At 47.6% G+C, this 23591-nt stretch overlaps 9 protein-coding genes across 9 annotated transcripts; 6 read left to right on the top strand and 3 right to left on the bottom strand.

Annotated features, from left to right (window-relative positions):
- Window positions 1-125: 125 nt before the first annotated feature.
- Window positions 126-2021, top strand: J7337_008222 (uncharacterized protein; the record flags this gene model as incomplete). Its single annotated transcript, XM_044825845.1, has 4 exons — window positions 126-629; window positions 680-731; window positions 785-1297; window positions 1345-2021. 4 exons carry the CDS (start codon window positions 126-128, stop codon window positions 2019-2021), a joined length of 1746 nt encoding a protein of 581 aa, XP_044678762.1.
- Window positions 2022-2175: 154 nt separating this feature from the next.
- On the bottom strand, window positions 2176-3183 carry J7337_008221 (uncharacterized protein; the record flags this gene model as incomplete). The annotated part of the gene is made up of 2 exons (XM_044825844.1): window positions 2176-2808; window positions 2869-3183. 2 exons carry the CDS (start codon window positions 3181-3183, stop codon window positions 2176-2178), a joined length of 948 nt encoding a protein of 315 aa, XP_044678761.1.
- Window positions 3184-3584: 401 nt separating this feature from the next.
- On the top strand, window positions 3585-4940 carry J7337_008220 (uncharacterized protein; the record flags this gene model as incomplete). Its single annotated transcript, XM_044825843.1, has 3 exons — window positions 3585-3779; window positions 3826-3964; window positions 4015-4940. The coding sequence occupies 3 exons, from the start codon at window positions 3585-3587 to the stop codon at window positions 4938-4940; spliced, it is 1260 nt and encodes a 419-aa protein (XP_044678760.1).
- A 752-nt stretch (window positions 4941-5692) lies between these two features.
- On the top strand, window positions 5693-6742 carry J7337_008219 (uncharacterized protein; the record flags this gene model as incomplete). The annotated part of the gene is made up of 1 exon (XM_044825842.1): window positions 5693-6742. One exon carries the CDS (start codon window positions 5693-5695, stop codon window positions 6740-6742), a length of 1050 nt encoding a protein of 349 aa, XP_044678759.1.
- Window positions 6743-10086: 3344 nt separating this feature from the next.
- J7337_008218 (uncharacterized protein) lies at window positions 10087-11107 on the top strand (the record flags this gene model as incomplete). The annotated part of the gene is made up of 4 exons (XM_044825841.1): window positions 10087-10179; window positions 10232-10309; window positions 10362-10473; window positions 10533-11107. 4 exons carry the CDS (start codon window positions 10087-10089, stop codon window positions 11105-11107), a joined length of 858 nt encoding a protein of 285 aa, XP_044678758.1.
- Window positions 11108-12423: 1316 nt separating this feature from the next.
- Window positions 12424-12735, bottom strand: J7337_008217 (uncharacterized protein; the record flags this gene model as incomplete). The annotated part of the gene is made up of 1 exon (XM_044825840.1): window positions 12424-12735. One exon carries the CDS (start codon window positions 12733-12735, stop codon window positions 12424-12426), a length of 312 nt encoding a protein of 103 aa, XP_044678757.1.
- Window positions 12736-15623: 2888 nt separating this feature from the next.
- On the top strand, window positions 15624-17661 carry J7337_008216 (uncharacterized protein; the record flags this gene model as incomplete). Its single annotated transcript, XM_044825839.1, has 2 exons — window positions 15624-16503; window positions 16550-17661. 2 exons carry the CDS (start codon window positions 15624-15626, stop codon window positions 17659-17661), a joined length of 1992 nt encoding a protein of 663 aa, XP_044678756.1.
- Window positions 17662-19431: 1770 nt separating this feature from the next.
- Window positions 19432-20674, bottom strand: J7337_008215 (uncharacterized protein; the record flags this gene model as incomplete). The annotated part of the gene is made up of 2 exons (XM_044825838.1): window positions 19432-19452; window positions 19529-20674. 2 exons carry the CDS (start codon window positions 20672-20674, stop codon window positions 19432-19434), a joined length of 1167 nt encoding a protein of 388 aa, XP_044678755.1.
- A 1239-nt stretch (window positions 20675-21913) lies between these two features.
- J7337_008214 (uncharacterized protein) lies at window positions 21914-23539 on the top strand (the record flags this gene model as incomplete). The annotated part of the gene is made up of 1 exon (XM_044825837.1): window positions 21914-23539. One exon carries the CDS (start codon window positions 21914-21916, stop codon window positions 23537-23539), a length of 1626 nt encoding a protein of 541 aa, XP_044678754.1.
- Window positions 23540-23591: the final 52 nt, after the last annotated feature.

The following is a 23591-nucleotide window of genomic DNA, read 5'->3' as shown; positions in this document are numbered from 1 at the left end:
TAACAACCTTAGTAGTACCTTACCTCACCTCAACGCTACCGTTGATTCTTCCTACATAAACTAATCCAATTCTTCTCTTTTCTTCTTCTTCTCTCCTTACAGCACTTTAATTTTGGAACATTGCCATGGCTACGACTACACCCGTTACGGCGCCCACCAACGCAATGGTCGAAGAGACTCGTCTCTCGTCTGACGAGAAGACCGAAGTTGGATCCAACAACATCCTCGACACTTCAGCCGACAACAAGGAGCAGCAGGCTGGCTCTGTAACTGCCAGCAACAACAATGCTGCTGACGAGCAGCCTCAGTACCCTGGCGCTGCAAAGCTTACCCTCATCATCTCGTCTCTCTGTCTCGCCATCTTTCTCGTTGCTCTTGACCAGACCATCATCGCTCCCGCACTCGGCGCCATCACAGCGCAGTTCCAGAGTGTCAAGGATATTGGATGGTATGGATCTTCGTACCTTCTTACCACCACTGCTTTGCAGCCCATGTACGGAACTATCTACAAGTACTTCAATGTCAAGATTGCGTATCTCGCTGCCGTCTTCATCTTTGAGATTGGAAGTTTGATCTCTGCTGTTGCGCCGTCTTCTGTCGCTTTCATTGTCGGCCGAGCCATTGCAGGAGTGAGTTGCCTTACACGAATCCCATGAACCCTAACTGACGGCGCCTCAAGATTGGAACGGCTGGTCTCTTTTCCGGATCTATCGTTATCCTCTCTCTCATCAGTACGTCAAGACCAGCAAACTAGCTCCGTGACCACAACTAACCACAACTCCAGTGCCTCTCGAAAAGCGTCCTCTTGCCTTTGGTCTTATCGGTGGTATGTGGGGTATCGCCTCCGTTGCTGGCCCTCTTCTCGGAGGTGCCTTTACTGAACATGCCACCTGGCGCTGGTGTTTCTACATCAACCTTCCCATTGGCGGCTTGGCCATGCTCATTGTCTTCTTCTTTGTCAAGGTTAACCGCAATGACTCGAACACTATCAACATGACCTTCATGGATCGTCTTCGCAAGCTCGACCTTGCTGGCGCCGCCATTTTCATCCCTGCCATTATCTGCTTGCTCCTTGCTCTGCAATGGGGTGGTGCTGAATATCCCTGGAACAACTCGCGTATCATCGGTCTCTTCTGTGGCTTTGGAGCCATGATTGCCATCTTCATTGGCATCCAATTCTGGAAGGGTGATGAGGGAACTCTTCCGCCTCGTCTATTCAAGAACCGGGACACTTTGTCCGCCATCATCTTCGCCATGTTCTTTGGTGCCGGTTTCTTCCCTCTCATCTACTATCTCTGTAAGTCTCACCCTACACTTGCTGTCCGCCCAACTAACATTTCTCAGCTCTTTACTTCCAGGCCATCCAGGGTGTTAGCGCCGTCCAGGCTGGAATCAAGATTCTCCCTCTCCTGCTCGCGACCGTCCTCTGCTCTATCGTCTCTGGAGGTGTCATCACCGCCATTGGCTACTACAGCTATGTCATCATCCCCTGCATGGTCCTCTACACTGTCGGGTGTGGCATGCTCACAACCCTCGATGTGCATTCCCCTCTCAAGGAGTGGTTTGGCTACCAAGTCATCGCTGGCTTGGGCATTGGTGCTGGTTTCCAAATCGGTGTCCTTATCATTCAAACTGTCTTGCCTCAAGAATGGGTTCCTGTTGGCACCGCTGTTGTTCAGTTCGGCCAAGCCTTTGGAGGCGCCATCTTCGTGGCCGTGGGCCAAACTGTCTTCCAAAATGGCCTCATTGACACACTGAAGGCCGATAACATTGGTATCGACCCGACCATCTTCATCAACACTGGAGCTTCAGAGATTGAGGACACTCTGAGAAAGATGGGCCGCATTGATGCGCTCGACGCTGTCCTCAATGCGTACATGAAGGGTCTAAGAGACACCTTTTACACCTCTCTTGCTTGTGCTGCCTGTGCCCTGATTGCTTGCCTATGCTTCCGATGGAAGTCTGTCAAGAAGGGCCCAGACGGCGAGGACAGAAAGGCCGAGCCTGCTGTGCCTGTCTGAATGGATCGTGGGATCGAAGCGTAATTTGGCGATTGGAATTTTGCATAGATACCCTCGGATGTCTCTCTTCTCTTGGTTGCATTTGGCGCTGGTAGTAATAAGCGTCTAATATCATAGAAGGTTAATAAAAGTGGTCTTACAGTACGAAGACTCCTCATTGTGTATCATCTGGTGGTCTGTCCCATGAAACCCTTGCTTTCCTAGCTCTTGTTGTTACTCCAACATCAGCTCCTACGAACTTGAGCACCCAATCTTTTACTTGCTTGACCTTTTGTAACTGCGGGTGCATCTGGCCGCGCTTGGAGAGCTCTCGCGTCGAATAAAGCCCAGACCCATCCCTTCTCCATAACAGACTCACCTTGGTCATGCCCCTACGGAGACTCTGACCATAGACTTTGTCCTTGAAAACGTGAAGAGCCACGTTCTGCATGAGAACTACGTCCTGACGCCGAAGGGCACTAATCTCAGCAGCTGCATTATTCTCCTCCGCAAGCCAAAACGTCACAGCGAAGCCTGTCTTTGTATTGTCGCCGAGGAGAATCTCCACTAAAGAGAGGCTGCGACCCCAACGCGTTGTGACAGTTCGTGGCTGTGCGATGGATATAATGCCGGCAATAATGTTGAGGGTGATAGTTTGGGGATTGAGAGCTAGAATCCTCCGAGCCGGCGGTATATCTTCCAGATCAGAGAGGTGAGAAGGGACAGCATCTCTCATATCCAAATTCCCTGCCGAAGAAGTCGTCATAAACGATGTCTCCTCAAATGTCGTCTCCTCGAAACTATCAAGCTGTGATGATGGGATTGAATTGTGTAAAGCTAGGGAATGGTCATAGAACTGCGACAACACATTCTCTGGGTCTTGGTCACCAAAAGACTGAGATTGTTCCTTAAACGAAATCTCAGCCGTGGTGAAGAATTCAGATTGGTTGGCGAGGTTGATGCTGATATTATGGGTCTGGCTGAACCCTGTGTGAAGCGGTTTTCTGTTCAGCGGCAGAGAACGCCACGGGGCAGGACTTGGAGATGATATCGGAGCTGTTCCTTGAGGGGCTAGCCCAAGAAACTCAGCGAAGGAGTCGTCGATTTGTGTTATTGTACAAGATTGTGTTGTGAGAGATGAAGGAGGCGGTGCGCCAGCGAAAAGGAGTAGTCGTGGTGCCATGGTATTGACCGCCTGCAGCTAGATTGGAACACTATTTCGAACTTCTCATGGTATTATTAAGGGACTGTGCTGCTCGGGAGTAGCGACTGCGCGGGTTCTTGATGATATAAGCCAAAATTCACGATTATGTTTTTGCTGTTGGCTTGTGAGTGATGCTACCTAGAACAAAGACGGGAGAGATCGACGGCGACCACTTCCCGGCCGCAGGTACCGAGGTATCCCCCCACCCCCACAACTCCCGTGGGCCCCACAGACGTTACCGAGGCCGGCTCGTTATTCAACCTCGTTTCGTGTGCCCGTATATAACTTCAGCTCTCCAATTCCAGGCCCAATACGACTGTACTTTACCTACTGGAATCCCTAATTGAGCGCGCCAGCTGAGGTGTAACAGGCCTGCCAAGATGTCGTCCTTTCCGTTCACCATTCAAGAGCATACCATTGAAGCTTCACATATTCGAGAATACGCCCGCGCTACAGCTCATTCTCAAGATGAGAAGCTATACCTTTCCGTAAAGCAGTACACACCAAAAGATAACCAGAACCCTCAAAAAGGTGACGTGACTATCATCGGAGGACACGCCAACGGCTTCCCCAAGGTAAGCCCATCAATACTGATACAATCACATTTACTGATCTGTATAGGAACTATATGAGCCCCTTTGGGAGGAGTTCTATCATGAATCAAAACGACGAGGTATCCGGATTCGCAGCATCTGGATAGCAGATACAGCATGGCAAGGCAAAAGCGGTCTCATAAACCAAGACGCACTTGGCAATGATCGTAAGACTCACCATCTCTCATACCACCAGGCAATGCTAACATCTTCTCAGCAAGCTGGCTCGACTATGCTCGTGATATACTCCACATGATAAACACATTCCGTCCTCCACCACCGATAATGGCAATGGGTCATTCCTTTGGCGGAAACGCGCTCACAAACGTTGCCCTTCTTCATCCTCGCGTCTTCACATCACTTGTTCTGCTTGACCCAGTCATCTCCCACTTCGCCTCCACGCCTGGCGCTAGAAGCGCTGGTCCCGCAGCAGCGAGTATGTACCGTCGTGAAGTATGGCCATCGCGCGACGAAGCGGTGGCATCTTTTAGCCGCAGCCCTTTCTACAAGTCCTGGGATCCTCGTGTGCTTCAGCGTTGGATCGACTTTGGTATCAGGGACGTCCCTGGCGAACAGAGTGTAACTTTGACCACGACAAAACATCAGGAGATCTTCACTTTTCTGCGCCCAAGTTGGCCGGCCTACGATGCTGAGGGCAAGGATGTGATTCGCCCTGAACATACCCCGGATCTCGATGCCAGCCTCAATCGTCGCTGGTCAACATATCCCGTCTACCGTCCCGAGGGGCCCAATACCGTTGAACGACTTCCCAACGTACGACCCAGCGTCCTCTACGTCTTCGGTGGCAAGAGTGACGTTTCCCCACCAGAGCTTATAGACGAGAAGATGGCGCTCACAGGAACCGGTGTTGGTGGCAGCGGTGGCGCGGCTAAGGGTCGTGTCAAGAAGGTTGTCGGAGAGAAGAATGGCCATTTGGTTCCCATGGAAGATCCGCGCTTGTGTGCAAGTGCCGCAGCCGACTGGATCACGGCTGAGCTCGAGAGATGGTGGGCAGATGAGCGTCAATTTGAAGAGTGGGCGAAGAAGTCTAAAGAAGAGAAGACGACCGTTTCGGAGGAATTTCAAAAGCATATAGGCCAGCCTGCTCGGCGGGCTAAACCTAGCCCAAAGGCAAAGATATAAAGATAAAGCGATGTTTCTTTGACAACATATACAGATAATGTGCAAAGCTTACAAAAGACAATATATATATATATACTAAAGAAGATGTTATTTCAGTGTTCCTTTTAAGCGATTCATGCTTGACACTCTGTTGCCTCAATGAGAGCTATCGTGTATAAATTTTCTTGAGCTTCAAGCTGGAAAGGTATCAAGCTATCTTGAAGCTTTTTCGTATACTTCTCTGGAGAAAGCCTCATATTGGCACTTTTTAGCATCCACTGTCAAACTTAATTGAGATGCACCTCGTGCTTATTTGGAGTATGCATGTTCACTTTGTTTACTGCCCCCGGTCCCCCGCGATAAGCCGCGATTGGGTTACATCTCTGTCGGCTTTCGTATAACTCTTATAAAGATAAGCAACATGCGTGATACATCAGCCCCCAACAATTGTTTCTGGACATATATTGGAATCACTAATGACTCTCGATCCTATTCTCAGTTAGCGGAGACCGAAAATCATCTTCGACTCGACCTCATAGGGACTTTTTAGAGCTTTGTCGAGCAAACTCAGTCGATACTGATAACCTTATCCTCAATCTCCGCCCAGCTGGACGAGTAGCGAAGCATGTATCGCGAATATGTTTTTGCCTGAATTTAGGAGGTCAAAGGCAAACAAAAAGTTAAAGTGAAAAAAGATCTTGCATCAGAATCTTCACTTACTCTCTTTCTCACCCAATTCTCATCCTTTCCTGAACACTTGTATCAGCCCAACCATGGCCGTTCCAGGTCTTGAGTCGATGCCCTCGAGGCCGATGACTTCGGAGGAGTTCAGCGCTGCGATCATCAAAGCCTGTTTCTTGCACAGTCAAGAAGACGTGACGGAGATCAAACCCAAAAGAGTCCGGGCACTGTGTGTATGTTTCGAGGCAGACAAGGATAGTCACACGAATGTCGAAAGCACCAGCGAGCAAGTCCGCGATGTGTTCGACAACACTTATGGCTACGATACTGTCGGTCTTGTGATACGGAAACAAGACAAAAACCCGCAAGCAACATTAACATCAGCTCTCCGTGCTCTATTCAGTAGAATGGACGAGGATTGTATAGCTATCCTGCACTACATTGGCCACGGAGGGGAAGGCCAAAAGTTCGTCTTCCCTCCACTAAGACATGACAAGATCGACCCTTGGGACGCCAACGTTTTGATCCTTTTCGACTGCTGCTGTCCTATTGAGATTGGTGGCTACATAGGTCACCACAAAGAATTGATCTACTCCTACGCTTCGGGGGAAAGCGAGTGCGATGATGGTCTCGGTTGCGAACGCGGCTTCAGTAGAAATCTTGTACGAGAACTGAAGCACGCCCATAGAAATGGACATGCCTTATCCACATCACAGCTCTACAGCCGCCTGGCAACAAAGAGTTTCACCATGGATGAATCTTGGGAAACGGAGCTAAATTCTCTGCCTCATTTCATCCGACACCCTAGAGATCATGGACCGTCTCTGCTATTGCAACCCTTACGACAGAACAGAAACTTATACCTGATACCAGCTCCTTGCCAAGAATTGGGCGAAGAGGTAGCTGATGTCGTTCTGTCGGTTCAAATCGCCAATGGTGGGTGGCAAGCATTACACGACATTCAGTCATGGGCACAGAGACATCCATTGACTGAAGGACGTGTCCGAGTCGACGAGTTATACAAGAGAACGGATAAATTCATCCTCGCCGTCACCTTCCAGGTCTGGTACAACTTACCGGATCATCCAGCCATGAAGCAGATCGGCTTTGAGTTCAAACGGACGACTGATCAGTCGAACTGACTTTGTCATAAGATGGGCATAGAGGGCTCCGACTATTGAAGAACGACTCATGATTGTTGACCGAACAGGTGGCAGTATCGAAACCTCGTGACTTTTGAGTGCAGTCTGCCAAAATCCAGATGGAACGACTGAGACAAAAGTAGACGTTCAGACTAAAGGTGTCCCTTTTCCAAACATATCTAGAACCTCATTTTGCTTTATATGGATCATCAAGATGAAGAGTGTGTAATCTGGGTCCCTCATATGCGTTTCATGAAGCGCTGTGGTGTGGTGGGCTTTAATTAGGTATGCCGACAGCGGCTGAGAGGAACCAGATTTCTGTGCTGCAGCTGAAGGTTACCTAGCTTACGGGACGTTTCTTTACTTGCTTTGAAGTCGCCGTGGCTTCTCATAGCATTGGGATAATTTTATATCTTAGAAGGGCGTTTTGTCGGGAAAAACCTCGTCACTGGCATGGGATGCCCACTACAGCAACATATTGGGCGACTACTTGCGAGTTTGGGTTGTAAAATGGTACCTAAAGGGCAGGACGATGGGAAAAGGGGAAACGTAATGTAGACGACAGTTAGCAACTTTCAGACGCCCTTATGCGCCTCAGTCAGAGGTGATATTTACTACATTGAAATGAAGTGTTCATACTTGCACACTTGAAGAAAGAAAGTTCCCATTAAATACACGGGGCAATACCATAGGTATTTGAGTGAGATAACTCACTCGTAAATATTAGAATTGAGCTTCTAATAATCACCACCGATGGAATTCTATTACATGATAAGCATGGCTAGGTCGACTTAATCCTTTCCAGAAAAACCACAAGGCTTTTGCCCGATAATTCCGCCCCGTAGGCCATTACTTGTGTAAGGGTAACAGTGACGATGAAGATTCTGCCCTGCCTAAAGCCCGACTCTTCCTTACAAAGAGTGCCTCGATCAGTTACTAAATTATGGCTGACCCCTGGAGTGCATCCTGTGTGACGGTCCCTCGTGCAAGCGGTGTTCCAAGGTAAAGTCTGGTTGCACCTAGCTGCACAACCCTTTTGCTACCATGCCGGGCTTGTGTCGTCTAACCAGGAGTGCAAGAGGGGTTGTCGCGGATGTAGGCGGCGCGGCCTAAAGTCTGCAAGTCCTCGTTGGCGGCAAGCAAGTTGCGCAGCTGTTGCGCCTGAGCAACGAACGGACTGATAAACTTGGGTTTCTTGGCCCCCTTCTTCTTGGTGGACTCCGCCTGGGCGAGCATGTACTTGTCAAGGATATGTAGGCTTTCCTCCGTCGATGTGCTCACATTTGTCTGTGGACTCTGGGACCCAGGACGCGACTTGGTTCTGTGGCTTCTGATGACTCTGTCCCCCAGTTTTCCATTCCACGACTCCCGTTTTCTCTAGGCTTTCTCGCCCAGCATGTCCGCCGCCGCCACCACTGGACGTGGTGGTGATTACGACCACTCGTCAGTTATCACGGTGACAGTATCACCGTATCTTTTACTGGCATATTGAAGCTGCTTCCAAGATGGCCGTTCTCCTGACGTAGAGCATCTCATTGAATATTCCTCATGTGGTCGTCTGCTCGGACTGATACAAGTTTCTGTTTACAAACGTTCTCCGTGAAAGTATAAAATACCAGCAGATAGGCTCTGAAACCACCCCTGAGCTTCATCATTGATATGCCCTACCCTGATTCTTAAATTCGAGTTCCTCTTCAAAGGCTCGAGGTCGATGTTGCGGCCACGGGCTTTGATTTGACCACGAAATTGAAGATGATGTCAGCTGACAGAGGTACAGACCACAATAGAATTAGCAGAAGATCCAAAGCAGATGAGCTAGGGGTCAAAGCATTTACAGAGGACAGTTCAGTATATTTTAGAAAGTTTGAGATCAACCTAGGATAAACTTAGATGAGTCTTTGACTATTCTATTTTCATCCCCTGATTTGTATTACAGCCTCTTTGACCACCTCAGGGACCTCACTTCCAAGAGCTATCCCAATTGGCCTTGTAAAGTGCAAGCGCAGTGCAGTGCCTTGGATGGGTTGCAGGCAATGAATTTCTGGCAGTCTTGCCTCGGGAGATGCCAACCCCGACTACGATTCCTTCACTCTGTAAAAAGATTCCAAGATGCAGCCTCTACAGAAGTCCTTACTTTCTATGTGAAGGATCATGGTAGAAGATGCAAACAACTTCATCGAGGTCTCGTTGTCCGTAACCCGGTAATATAAAGATATTCCCGCAAAGCTCCCCAAAAACAATCTCCAGACATCACGAGAATAGATGTTGACATTACAGAGGCTGCTTATTAAGATTGATCCAGAATCTCGACGCCGGACTGAGATCGAATCCAGGGTATCCATGAGGTTGTAAAGGGCCTTGAGCTTTTGTGTTCAAGATGTTATTTTCTGCACCGTACTGAACTGCCTTCCATGGTGACAGACTAGCGTATTGTCTGTAAGCAAATAAATTCAATGAATTATCTAATGGATGAGTATATGACCTCATAAACTGATCTCGAGCAAGTAGAAAATATAATTGCCCCCCTTTCACTACTCTGCATGGTACGTTACGAAGTTCACTGATAATCAAAAGGGGAAGTATTTGTCAGTCCGGGCGATTTGAGAAGACAAAAGGCAATCTTCGGTGCTGTTTTCGAGTTGATTGCCCCTGAATTTTGGAAACGTTGAAGCTCAAGAAAGAAACATGATCCTGAGAGATGTGTTGCGAACAGAGTAAACCCAGCCTCTATCTTCGAGTGCATTCAAAGTCTCAGGGGACAAGACAAATGAAGCCCACAGATCGAGAGCTTGAAGAGTTTAAAGGAAGAGAGGGGATAATTCAGTCATACTGAGGCAGTTTAATCGAGGTATTTATGCTTTGAGATTCAACAGTGACTCATGCATGGGTTGGAAGCACCTGGGCCATCAATGAATCACCGAATCGCAGTACCCTAAAGATCCTAAAGACTCAAGAGAGATAGCTGGTAATATCGAGACAGACAATTCAGTCGCTCCGCCTATAAATATCCCACATCATCGCCTTCTCCAACCTTTCCTCCTCCAACCAACTTTCTCACCAGTCATCTAACCACCTTCACTTCAGTAAGCGTCGTGTTATTCAGTCTTCCTTTGACTTGAATATTACTTCTCATTCCTTCATTCAATCAGCATCACTTGAGAATAAAAAAGTACTTGATCTCGCTTGATCAAGTATCGCCTCACTTATCTTTACTTCTTCAGCCGCCTTATTCTTCGGATTCCTTCATCCGTATCAAATAACCTGGGATCTCTTTATCTGCCACTACCTCAAAATCTTTCACTTCATATCGCGGTAATTCAGAAGACTTGTAGCGCCAGCATATCATGATGGGTTTCAAAGACACGCTAGATTACGAGCGCTACACCTGTCTGACCGGTGGTCGACCTGATGATAAACTACCACCCCTAGACTTCCAGGTTCGCGGTCGATTTCTCATATCATTCCTCAGAACGAAACTAATCAACACAGAATGGATCTGTCCGCCTCGTCCCTGGCGAGGTCTGGTGCCGATGGCGAGAGGATATCAGCGAGATCCTGTGCGACTCCGTAAGTCTTGTCCTCAGAGCATCGTACTTATTCCGAAGGCTAATAAGAGCAGGATGGGTACCATGACGAGCGATCCCTACGCAAACACTATGAACGAGTCCATGGCGCAACACTCAGCGAAAAGCATCCCACGGAAGGAGAAAGGAATCAAGGAATGATCTCGAGTAAGAGTCGCCGATTGTCCTTTCAGAGCACTTCGTTTGTCTGACATCTCTTAACATAGGATGGTACGCAGACGTTGTGAACGGACTTCAGCCCTCTTGGCCAAGTTCCGTCCAGACTGCTCGACTAGCTACCCGTGACCTAGCCTCGGGTTCCGTGCATAACCAAGTAGACTACCAGAGTGCAGTCAGACTCGCCCGGCTATTCAACAAGCATAGCCCAGATATGCCCCCAAAGGTCGGAGAAGAGCTGCGTGACATGCTCGTCAGCGGTGCGTTCCGGCACACAAAAGACTCTTTGGAACAGCCTATCAGGCACCAGCTCAGCAAGGAGATGTTCGATGCTGTCAACAACGAGCCCAAGTGGTGTAATATCACGTACGAACGGTGGTTCATCTTGGTCGGTGTGTATGGCGTCAAGACACTGCGACAGGAGTGCCAAGGTATTGTCGACGCCGTTCTCACTCGTTGCGGAGAAGAGCTCGATAAGAGCTTGACCTACAAGGGCGGCCCAGACGACAGCAAACCGCACGGCAGTACTTTGATCACTCAAATGTCTGGCATTATCTCCAAGCAACAGAAGGAAATCGCCCACCTCAGATTGGTCGTGGAAGGGTTATCTGCTGCCGGACGTTGAATGGTACGGCAGCCAAGAGAACCAAGAGCTAAGAGTTTATGAAGATGGTAGACTCTACTAGGAAGGTATATACCGCATACTGGTGTGTGCCAGAGCATAAGGACAGATGGTATAGTGGCCGACAATTACATCACGTTCGACCGATCGATCATGCGGCATAGGAAAAGGGGACGGACAATTTTGTTATTAGAGATGAGCCTGCTCTCTGACAGCTAGTGAAACTCAATAGTTTCGCAGAGTTTAGGAAGCCAATATCCATTCTACGGCGTCAATTCGCGAAGTTTCCATATCGTCTTTTGCAATATCCGTCCATGGTGTTGTCTGTAGCATCGTCTGTAGCATTGTCCGTACCGCGATTGACCAGGAGCACATATAGAGGTCACTCATGGATTGAAGATATTCTTGATTTGAGAAGAATGACCCAATGTCCGTTTCACTTCCATTTAGCTCGATCTGAGAGAAGTAGAGACAATCAAAGTTTGATCTTTCCATCTGTAGCTTCTTTAAATATTTGCGGGTGAAGTGTTTTTCTCATGTCCCTTCGCAGACGCTAAATTCTCTGCAACATTGTAATCAGAAAGCCACAAGAATGCAGCGCCTAAAAGTCCGTCACGCTCACTGAAGATCGCGTTGAAGAATTTATCTTCTATTCTTGTGGGTGAGGTTGGCTTGTATCGTACCTTGTGTAGGATTGATGCCGTACATCATACTCTCACACAGCACGGACAATATTCTCACTATCCACCACGAGACCACAATGAGGACAATATAGAACATTTAGAATACGGGTTTATTGTTTATTTCTAGTTCCCATTATGCAAAACCACCTTTGTCCCAGATCATCGGCGTCCTTCATCCCCAAGCGCCAAAGCACAAGACTGATATACGCTGGCTAGTTCGAATTATCTAATAATTGATACAGAAAGTACTATGGGAGCCCAGGCGGTAGAACTGAGACATGTTAGTCAAGGAAAACCAGGTTGATCAGGCTTTAGAGATACTTAATGTACTGGTGGGATTCATCTTAGCTGTAATCCATAGCCTTGCCTTTCTCTGACTCGATATTGGCCGCGTTGAAGTTGTCAAGGAATTATTGTCTGTAGTGAAAGAGATGCCGCTGTCTAGGTCGATGTCCGGCTCCTCCTCTGCATCGCTCGAGAGATCCATCAAGTCGTAATCCGTCCTAAAAGAGTCAGAACTTGTCGAGATGTTATCCTCATCAATGACCCTTTGGAAAATGGCCAATTGAGTCTCCAAATCTTCATTATCTCTGCCCTGGTCCCCGAGCTCCCTTTCTTGTTTCAAGACTTGAGCCTTCAACTCGCCAATCTCATACGCATGACACCAATGGTGATGTGGGAGACATGTCGCTCATACTTGAGATCTTGGATTTGTTTCCCTTGCCGACCGATCTTAGAGTTGAGGTCGCGGATATTGATGGCTTGATCATTGATAACATTCTTTAGAACATCGGCGTCATTGTCCCGTTTCGTAAGACGAGCTTGAAGGTCTTCCTTGTCTGCATTCAGCTGGGCGATGATCTCATCCTTAGCCCTCAAAATGTCGTGGGTGTCGGAAAGAGCCTGGTAAAGAGTGATCCGAACTCCAGCTTCTGGGGTGGAAGGCATGTCGAGCGATTGTCTGCCATGCTCAGCTTCCTCATAAGACGGACAATGGAGGAAGAAGCTTGGACGCACTGAATATAAGAGTGCTTGTAGATAGATGAACAAATAGCCTTGATTTAATGTAAAGAATCCAAGCTCTCAGTCAAGTTTAGCGAAGCTAAAGTGCCGTTGGAGTGATGAAACTTAGTAATGGGTTTATACGGAAAGAGTGTTGGTCGCGGATAAAAGAAAGAGGAGAAGAAAACTGGAAGACTGGCTTGATTTTCATGTATGTGGACTAGTGTAGAGTAAGGTAGGCTTGGATGCTGCAAGCTGCAGAAGCAGGAGCTTCAGGCTGTGCAGTGACAAGGACCGTCAATGGTTGTGAATCATGAAGCGTCAAGCACCTGTGACTCAATGTAACGAAGCAGACAACGCTATCTCAGGGTCTCAGACAATATCATTGAACAAAAGTCTATTCTATCAGTAAACTACTTACCAATAACAGACACCACCAGGGTCTCACAGTATGCTACCAGCGCTACAGCAACGCTATCGCTGTCAGAATACAAATCCTTCATTCTCTAGTCTAAATCGCGTTATGGATGGTTTTAACACAAGGAATAAACATTTTACCTTCAATACTGTCCTCGATAACCTAGAGTAGCAATATGTTGCGAGTTTGCTCGCTGTTTCAGTCGACCGATGCTGCCATTGACCAGGTTGTCACGAAGTAGGTTACGGACAATTCCAAAAGTCGTAGACAAATCAACCACGAGCGTGAATCACAGGGCTAGAGAAGACCTGGAACTTCGTTTCTGGGTCTCGGGTAACAGACAAAAGTAAGGAAAAAAAGAGAGTCTACAATGAAAAGCTAGACAGATTTATCCGTATTGGTTTATCTTTGCTGCTCTTCTAAACCCAATGAACTATTCTTATGGCTCTCTCGTGATCATTCATACCTCAAAAATTTCTTCTTTTGTCCTTAAGTCCCGCCTGTTGATATCTTCGCTCACCTTGTACTCTACCCCTACCCCGGGCGCTACACATATTTATCCTTGATATCTTACATTCCCTTTCGAGAGGTTCTCTCACATCCTCGTCCCCAATCTCTCACCATCGAGATTTACGACAAACGTCCAATCAAGCATAGGATTTGTCCGCAACTATCATTTGGCAACAGGGTCGACTCGTTAAGGCTGAGCCACTGCCTGCCTATAATGCTTCGGCGATGTTCTAAATCAGACTTTTTGAAGATGAAGCGCAGAGGGCTTATCGCAATTTGATCTGAAAGCATAATTCTGTTGGCTAGGATTTTAGGAGATTTCCTACCAGTGGTTACCTGGAGTTGACGGACAAGTCGGTATTTGTCAACAGACAACTTTGACCTGTCTTTACGGTGCTACCAGAGCCTCGCAATCCTTTCTCTTGACAACAAAAAGAACTCTAGGCTTTCAAGTGGGCATGTGATTATAAGATTCCTCTAAATCTATCCTAATTTTACCAAAACAATCCTAAGTTTGCTAAAGCTAGCCTAAACTTACCTAAGATATCCTAAATCTGCCTCATTCTTTTAATCATTCTCAATACCTTGGCGTGAACACGTTCAATTTTGCGACCATAACTGGATGTTCTCTATGCCTCAGATCTTACGCAGTACCCAGGCAAGACCCAAGAACTCTTCTTATGTGGATTATGAGCTCCCTCTAGGGTCTGTGTCAAATATTCATGCTACTACATAGAATCATTCTAGCTGCAGTCCCTATTGTAGCTTCTCTTGAACTCTTCAAAGTGCACTTGTGTTTCTTTACAATAGTAAATACTAGATCACTCCTTCTTAAGTATCTCTTTCTTGTCTTTGATCAGCTGTGGAGGAATCCTGGGAATGGAACTCACTTCCCCGCAAGTTGGGGGTCACTACTTAACCGGAACTAGAATGTGAATATATCACATATGTTAATTCTGAGCGACAGCTGTCAATACCAAATACTAACAAATTCTTTTAGAGACTTGAAGTCAGCCTTGGCTTGATTGCTAGTTGTTTTGGCTAATGACATATGGGGGTTGGCAATACTAGAGATGTACGTGAGAAAGCCTAGAACTTGAATGGCCTCACGATTTGTTCCCCTTTGATTTCATACCTCCCCAACTTTGAACGGGCCAAATTTCCGTATTGTTTAGCTCGAAAAAAACAATACCTCTCAAGGAGGCATTTTTACTCCAGTTGTGAGATTGGGTATAAGGTGTGATACCATTTTGCCTTACTATCTATATCCGATGCCACTATTCTGTTGCTCAAAATGCCAACCTCTTCTCCGAGGACTATAATTCATTCTTCCATCATCAGAATCATCATTGCGTTTACCTGACCGCGTCAGCGGATTTACCCTTCATGTCTCAGTAATAAAAAAGCATGGCGTTGTAGTACAATTTGATAACAACAAACCTGCCGATCCCCAACCAACATGCCGAATATTAGTCTAGAGGTCCACTAGATCTACACTAGTTAAAGTGTACTAAGTCTTTCAGCCTTTTAGGATAAATATCCTGAGCTTTCTAGCGTCTCTAGTCTTTATAGATCAATTATCAGAATGCGACAATACGTGACATAGTCCAAAGTATAACCGAATAACTTAAGAGGTCCGGCGGGGGATGCCTAGCATGTGGTTCCCCTCACGAACACTGACAATCGATTTGATGCCCGACTGGAGGACTTCATTACTCCGGCGGGGAAGCGATTGGCTTACACGACATGCCGATCACCAATTGAGATACTTATTACATGAAAGCAGAATGAGAACGAGAAAGTCATAGATTCTGTGAAATATAGAATTTGTCTATTTTCTTTCTCCTCACTTTCATCTCAAGGCAGTGTCACTTATTCCCCTGTCATCCGAAGGCTGGAAATCATCATGTTCTTTAACGACAAGACTCGCCTCCGCTACAAATATGATGCGGAGGAACTCTGGATTGAACCATGGGGTCCAAATGCATTCCGTGTAAGGGCTACTAAGGCTGCCGTGATGCCATCACAAGATTGGGCGCTTCAGAAACTTACTGAAGTTACGCCAGAAATCTCTATTTCTGAGGAGTCTGCTTCCATCAAGAATGGCAACATCAAAGCCCGCATCTCTCGCCAAGGCAAATTGATCATTGAGAAAGCGGATGGAACACTTATTCTGGAAGAGTACTCTCGTCATAGACGTGATCTTCTCGATCCAAAGTGCAGTGCTCTGGAAGTGGAAGCTCGCGAGTTCAAAGGAATACTGGGAACGGACAACTATCATCTGACAATGCGTCTTGAGAGTGTCAGTCCAGATGAGAAGATCTTTGGAATGGGCCAGTACCAACAGCCTTGGCTTGACCTGAAGGGACTCGATCTTGAGCTTGCACATCGCAACTCTCAAGCCAGCGTTCCCTTTGCTGTGTCCTCACTTGGATATGGACTCTTGTGGAACAACCCCGCGATAGGAAGGGCCGTGTTTGGCAAGAACATCATGAGCTTCGAGGCATTCTCAACTCAGATTCTTGACTATTGGATTGTCGCAGGGGACACGCCAGCAGAGATTGTTGAAGCATACGCAGACGCAACTGGCAAAGTTCCCATTATGCCTGAGTATGGACTTGGGTTTTGGCAGTGTAAGCTCCGATATCAGACACAGGAGGAGCTTCTCGAAGTGGCTAGGGAGTACAAGCGCCGAGAGATTCCAATTGATCTCATAGTCATCGATTTCTTCCATTGGCCCAAGCAGGGAGATTGGAAATTTGACTCAGACTACTGGCCTGACCCTGGTGAGTCCAACTTCAGATACAGAAGAAGATTGCTAACGGCTATCAGATGCCATGGTGAAGGAGCTCACGGATCTCGGAATCGAGCTCATGGTTTCTATCTGGCCAACCGTTGATAAAACAGCTGAAAATTACCAGTACATGCTGGAGCATGGATACTTGATCCGAACTGATAGAGGTGTCCGTATCGGCCTTGACTTCCAGGGCCAAACGGTACATATTGACACCACAAACCCAGACGCAAGGAAATACATATGGGACACAGTAAACAAGAACTACTACTCCAAAGGCATCAAGACGTTCTGGCTCGATGAAGCAGAGCCAGAATATGCAGCATACGACTTTGACAACTATCGATACTGGCTAGGCTCCAACGGGACGATCGGAAATATCTATCCCGTCAACTATGCCCAAGCCTTTTATGAAGGACAAGAAGCGGCGGGTCAGAAAAACATCGTTAATCTCCTTCGCTGTGCTTGGGCTGGCAGCCAGAAGTATGGAGCTCTTGTGTGGAGTGGAGATATTGCCTCTTCGTGGTCTAGCTTCCACAACCAGCTATGCGCAGGCCTCAACATGGGTCTTTCAGGCATACCCTGGTGGACCACAGATATTGGAGGATTTCATGGCGGCGACCCCAACGATGAAAGCTTCAGAGAGCTCTTTGTGCGGTGGTTCCAGTGGGGTGCATTCTGCCCTGTTATGAGACTCCATGGTGATCGTGAGCCTCAACAACCACAGCAAGGGACGACCGGCGGTGCAACATGTCGCAGTGGAGCTCCTAACGAGGTCTGGTCTTATGGCCCTCAGGTTTATGATATCTGCGTCAAGTATATCAAGATCAGGGAGGACCTTCGACCTTACACTCGGAAGCTTATGAAAGAAGCACATGAAAAGGGAACACCGGTCATGCGACCTCTGTTCTATGAGTTCCCTGACGATAAGAAGGCCTGGGATATTTCGACTCAGTACCTCTATGGCGACAAGTATCTGGTCTGTCCTGTACTGAAACCAGGTCAAACCAAGACGGAGGCCTACCTACCCAAGCTCTCAAATGGAGAGAAATGGTCTTCTTTCAACGGTGATAAGTCTCACGAGTCCGGAACAACGGTCACTGTTGACTGTCCTTTGACTCAAATGCCAGTCTTTGTTCGAGGAGCATGAGACTTTCGGATCGCTGGGAGTCCATGGTATGTACAGCCCTCTGATATAGCGGGCATCTCAATATGACAGGAGAAAGTTGAGAAGAAAGTTATTAGAATACACGCGTTCCGCTTGCACGGCCATTTTCTTGTGCAGTGGTACCATGTAATAGACTTGTCAAACCCATAACATAGGAAATTTCGATCCCCCATTCCTTGTTTTTGGCCCTTGCATGTGATAACATCCTTATACCTTCTTTGAGAATCTTCGGTGGAGCATTGGGGCTGCAGATATTGCCAACTCGGTGTAAGTGGCCAGCCATCTTATGCCCTAGACGTATGTATACTTGAACCATTTCATCATCACAAGGACGATCGAGATGAATAAACGTCGGATCTGGCTCCTCCTCGCTCTCTACCTCATTATTTCCAACCGATCCCTGCGATTCACGATCCCCAGAAGCTGGCACCGACCTCGATACTTCACCACGTTGTTGCTGGGACTCGGTCCTAGGGGTATTGAATACGCTGTAAGCCCATATCGAAAGGGTAGCAAGGTAAATAGCGTGGGGCTCTATGAAGTCGTTGCTACTATATCGACGGACATGCCACAACAAAGCGCCAGCATGTATTATGGACAGTCTTGCCTTATACTGGTCGATGTTGGCCCAACGTTGAATGTGACTACAGGCTTCCGAGTATTCCATATTGTTCTGAAGTTTGCTGCCATTTTGTCGTAGGACTGCAGAAGCAGCGACCTTCTGAAAATGCTTCGTAGGTGTCAGGATATACAACCGGGAAAGGTGGAGGTGAAGAATCGTCGGGTGCTCTGTCCCACCAGCATTAGCCGCTTTGCCATTGGCTTTCCAATGCAAAATATCAAAGGCGTCGCAGGCACTGTTTCTCCATCTTGTGACCATTTCAAGAGTTGGTGGCCATGTTTCAGTCACGGAAACTGATTCCTTTCGCGGCTCAACATGAGCAACTGGAGTCCATCGTGACAAGGCCGTTCCATACTGGTAGGCTGCTTCCTTCGTCCTCGCACACACTGCGTATATTAAGACGATGTTTCCAAACTCCGTTAAGTTGGATGGTTGCCGCTTTTCCATGTAAAGAAGATGCAGTGCCTCGAGTACCGTGACTATCCGAAGGTTCTAAAGTCAGTATAAGCCAGATGTCGTTCGCCTGGAATTCAAAATACAAACCCTGATGCGCGTCTCTACTGTTCATTTGTTCCATCGTTGGCTGATTCCATATCGACTCTCGACACGGGAGTCTTGTTTTCAGCTCGTGTACTTTCAGTACTTGAGGACAGTTAAATTCGTGGGAAACGATTGTGTCAAGGATCTAGATAACCATGAGAGTGTGTCTCTGAAGACTAGGGCTAGACTTACCCAAATCATCAAGCCAGTGCGCAACTTTGACTGAGTTTGCATCCATGCCGTGACAGCTACGTCGCCTGGCGTGTCAGTAGTTTGTGGCGAGGTCTGTGAAAGTAGATCCATTTTCCTGCATTCTTCTACTAGAGCGAGCCTTTGATGCAGAGCCCATTCCATCACGACTTCTTGGCCACTATGAATTCGAGAGATTATGTTCAGAATAGATGCTTGAAGTGTTTGAAGGTCCATCCGGCCATGTGATTGGAAGTTGCCTGGCACCCAAATACCTTTTGCACTACCGGTGTTTTCTTTGATTATGGCGTCAACCCTGTGCCTCAAGCACTTGTCTAGAAGTTCTGACATAATCGATGACCACCTACTCCCAGCATATCGAGCGCCAGTGGTTGCTACAGCTAGTAATAGGATCCAGTTGTCTGAAATTTGCCAGACGGAGGAGTTTTTCTGTATAAACGGATACGTCGGGTGAAAGCATTGGTAATAAATCAGTACAAAGGCCCTAATGTTCTCCAGAGGGGGGATCTGAACGTCTAAATCAAGTGACGAATCGATTCCAATCTCATTCTGAATCACAGACGATAGTTTGGAATAGAGGGCCTCTGGTACAGACGTGTTATCAGATGATTCTCGCATACTCGCTACTAAGGATTTTAGATAACTGTAGTCTGGCCCATCTGCTTCGGGGAGGCGAGGGTCCTGTTCAGGACGAGTGCTCTGTAAGTTCGTTTGCTGGGGGAGTAGTTGACCACGAAACGGGGCTCTAGCTGCTGTCCCATCCACGTAGAGGGCCCCATTGCTTGAGGATGACGCATTCGAACCGTTAATACTACTCGCGTGCCCATCGTAAGGGCTTTCCACAACTGTTGGGTAGTATGTCTCGTCCAGTTCGATGGCTGGTGTTTCCATTGAGCCAGTGATGTTCATATTGACGTCCAGGGGCTGTTCTGGGACCCAAGAACAGACAGAATTAGGCCCGATTAATTCAGAGGGAAATGTGTATGCCATTGAACCAAGGCCTTCGGGGATAATCGGCAATTGATTCTCCCACAATGAAGCAAATTGACTGTCAGAGAGCCAATTGATATTGGGGATAGCCGTAGTGAGATCCGGTACTTCTTGAAAGCTTCCCATGTCATCGATTTGGAGCATTGGATTGATTGGTTGTGGTGCAACAGCAATTGATTCATCATTAGGTGGCCAAGTTCCATCTGCTGGAGGAACCGTGAAATCGTTGGAACCATTGATGTTCCAAGAAAGGTTGTTGGCATCATTGATTCCGCTATTGTTCATAGCCAGCTCTGTTTCTCTTGGCTCAGCCTCCACGGGCTCTTCGTCCACGAGCTCTGTGTCTGCCGGCTCTGTATCCACCGGTTCCCTTTCCACCCACTCGGTTCCCAATGCCTCTGTTTCCACTGGTGCCGTTGCCAATAGCTCTGGTGCCTGGATACCATCTTCGCCCTCCGCATCTTCGTTCGAGCTTTTTGCGGGTGGTGGTTTGGGTGATTGAAGATTTGAATCCTTCTTCTTCCTTGCCCTCCTCTTTTTCTCCTTCTCGGGCCGTGTCCTGGGCTCAGGGTAGACGCAAACAAAACGTCTTTTTTTACATCTTGTGCATGGCGCGTCTCTTGAGCAACGCATGCGGGCAAACGCACATTCTGTGCATGCTCTAAGTGACACTGTTTCGACTGCGGTTAAGGGATTTGTGCGTGTGTGTGTGAGTTCGTGTCTCTGGAGAACATCTAGGCGTGCAAAAGATTTATTGCATTTCGTACAGATAAATGGCTTCTCATGTGTATGGACTCTCAGATGGCGATTTAGATGTTCCTGGCGTGTGAAGCTGCGCCTACAGAGGTGACACTGCACGTCTTCTGCCTCACCATCGTTCTCCATCTTGCTATACACTTACGACGCTGCGATGAGGATTATTCGTGGATCATTTTCGATGGGTGTCGTTGGATACAGTTGAGAGCTTCGAGGATGTCGCAGTGCGGAGTAAGACAAGCGAAGGTGGCGGGATGGATCTTTCTTGTTCCGCATTAATGACCTGACTTTCCCTTTTCTTCGAAATGCATCATCAACGAATGAGCAGATGGAAGGGGCTGGCTCGCTATAGTAACATCCATATATTCTTACCTATCTTGAGCCGACCTACATGTGTTGATGTAACTACAGGGCACCTTCCTGAGGTTGACCTTGCCGGTCTCAATTCAATCGATTCCGATACCTCAAGTACGACTCCATCAGATATTATTTCTTCTACTTTACTCTCTCACCAATCACAACCCCAAAAGATATCCGACATTTGCTATAACAAAACAACAAAACAAACATCTTATAGACAACACGTTTGATCAAAGTTCCCGGCAGGCATCTTTACTCATGCGCGTAATCCTGGATCAACCCGGACATGCAGGCTGAGGTCCTCATCGACGTTACAGCAATGCAGTCCGCTATTTAGCCAAATACGAGGCTGAATGTCGTCAAAGTTTCAGTGACATTGACAGAAGTGTCTCCCCTCCCCCGCCGGAGCTTCAGCAGAATTGCAGCTCCGGTGGGGATCAGAACACCATGAGATCCGTACCCATCTCTGCCCCCACTGGAACCCCATACTCTTCAACGCGAGCTAGGACAATAAGCTTCGGAGACCCTTGGCAGAATATCCCCCAGATTCTTCCCCACAATCCCCGGTTGATCATCAAGAAACCGGGATTTTCGTAGACAGTATGGGACGACGCGCCGGGGATTCGTCAGGCGACCACCGTCTGTGGTCTCTGTTGTTTCCCTATAAATGAAGCTCATGCCGCTGATCCTGCAGTCAATGTCGTCTTATCCTGGCCTCAGGTACATACAGGCCTCCATTGCATATTTTCCTGCATCATGGCTGCTATCACAGACGACAAGGTAGCTAGGGTCAGCGAAGATGACCATGCGCCAAATTATGATACGATCAAAGATGCATCCATCGCAAAGCAAGCTGCAGAAGAGGAACACAACCTTACATTGCTGCAAGCCATTCGGAAATATCCCAAGGCCGTCATGTGGTCGGTCCTTCTCTCGACCTCGATCATCATGGAGGGTTACGATATCGTTCTTATCTCATCCTTCTTCGCCCAACCATCTTTCCGAGAGCATTATGGAAGCTACCAGCCCAAAAGCAACTCCTGGCAAATCACAGCTTCCTGGCAGAATGCACTTTCGAATGCCGTGAGCGTCGGTACCATTATTGGCGCATTTGCCAATGGTTACTTCACATATAAGTTCGGTTACCGCAAAGTACTTCTTACTTCCCTGGTTGCCATATGTGGTTGCATCTTTATCTCCTTCTTTTCACCGAGTCTTCCTGTTCTTCTTGTTGGCCAGTTCCTTTGTGGCATCCCATGGGGTGTTTTCGCCACTATGGCTCCTGCATATGCATCGGAGGTCTGCCCCATGGCATTGAGAGGATATCTGACTGTCTATGTCAACCTCTGTTGGGCCATAGGACAGCTCATTTCGGCTGGAGTACAAGCCGGCTTCTCGAATACGACCGGGCACTGGTCCTACCGAATCCCTTTCGCAATCCAATGGGCATGGCCTGTCCCTTTGTTCGTCGTCCTTTTCTTCGCCCCCGAGTCCCCGTGGTACTACGTCCGGATTGGTGATTACGAAAACGCTGAGAAGTCAATCACCCGGCTAAGTTCCTCAACAACTCCAGGTCATGCAAAGCAGGCTCTTGCTATGATGATACATACCAATGAGATTGAAAAGTCCATTGACCAAGGTACTTCGTATCTGGATTGCTTCCGTGGGGTTGACCGACGCAGAACCGAGATTGCCTGCATGGCCTTTGCTGCCCAGCCTTTCTGTGGATCTTCGATGGGTGGTACTCCGACTTTCTTCTTCGTGCAGGCAGGTTTGCCTGAGTCGATTTCTTTCAGAATGTCTGTTGGTGGTCTTGGGATTGCGTCTGTGGGCACAATCATATCATGGTGGCTGCTTCCTCTTGGTCGACGTACATTGTATCTTTGGGGACTTGGCTTGCTCACGGCTGTGTTGATGATTGTTGGATTCATCAGCGTCGGTGCTGGAGACTCCCAAGGAGGAAACTACGCGCAAGCCAGCATGATGCTCATATGGTTGGGCGTGTATTACATGACTGTTGGACCTGTTTGTTACGCAATCATCTCGGAAGTTTCTTCGACCAGATTGAGAAACAAGTCTGTTTGTGTCAGCCGAATTGCCTATTACATCGCTCAGATCATCTGCAATGTCGTCAACCCTTATATGCTCAATCCGACTGCAGGAAACTGGCGTGGTAAGACTGGCTTTTTCTGGGGAGGTTGCTCTTTTGTCTTTTTCATTTGGACGTTTTTCCGTCTTCCTGAAACCAAGAACAAGACATTTGAAGAGCTTGATCTTTTGTTTGCTAATAATGTGCCAACCCGCGAGTTTGCCAAGTACAAGGTAGATGCCTATGCTGAGGATGACAATGTCTTGACTGTTCAAGATACCAGTCAGCGTTGATCATCACAATGTTTGATCTTCTCATTTGTCCAGTATTTTCACAGAGAGAGAT

This window comes from Fusarium musae, chromosome 6 (assembly GCF_019915245.1).
Source record: "Fusarium musae strain F31 chromosome 6, whole genome shotgun sequence".
Classification (NCBI taxonomy): Eukaryota; Fungi; Ascomycota; class Sordariomycetes; order Hypocreales; family Nectriaceae; genus Fusarium; species Fusarium musae.
The sequence above is the reverse complement of the archived record's forward strand: the minus strand, read 5'-3'. Positions and strand labels throughout refer to the sequence as shown.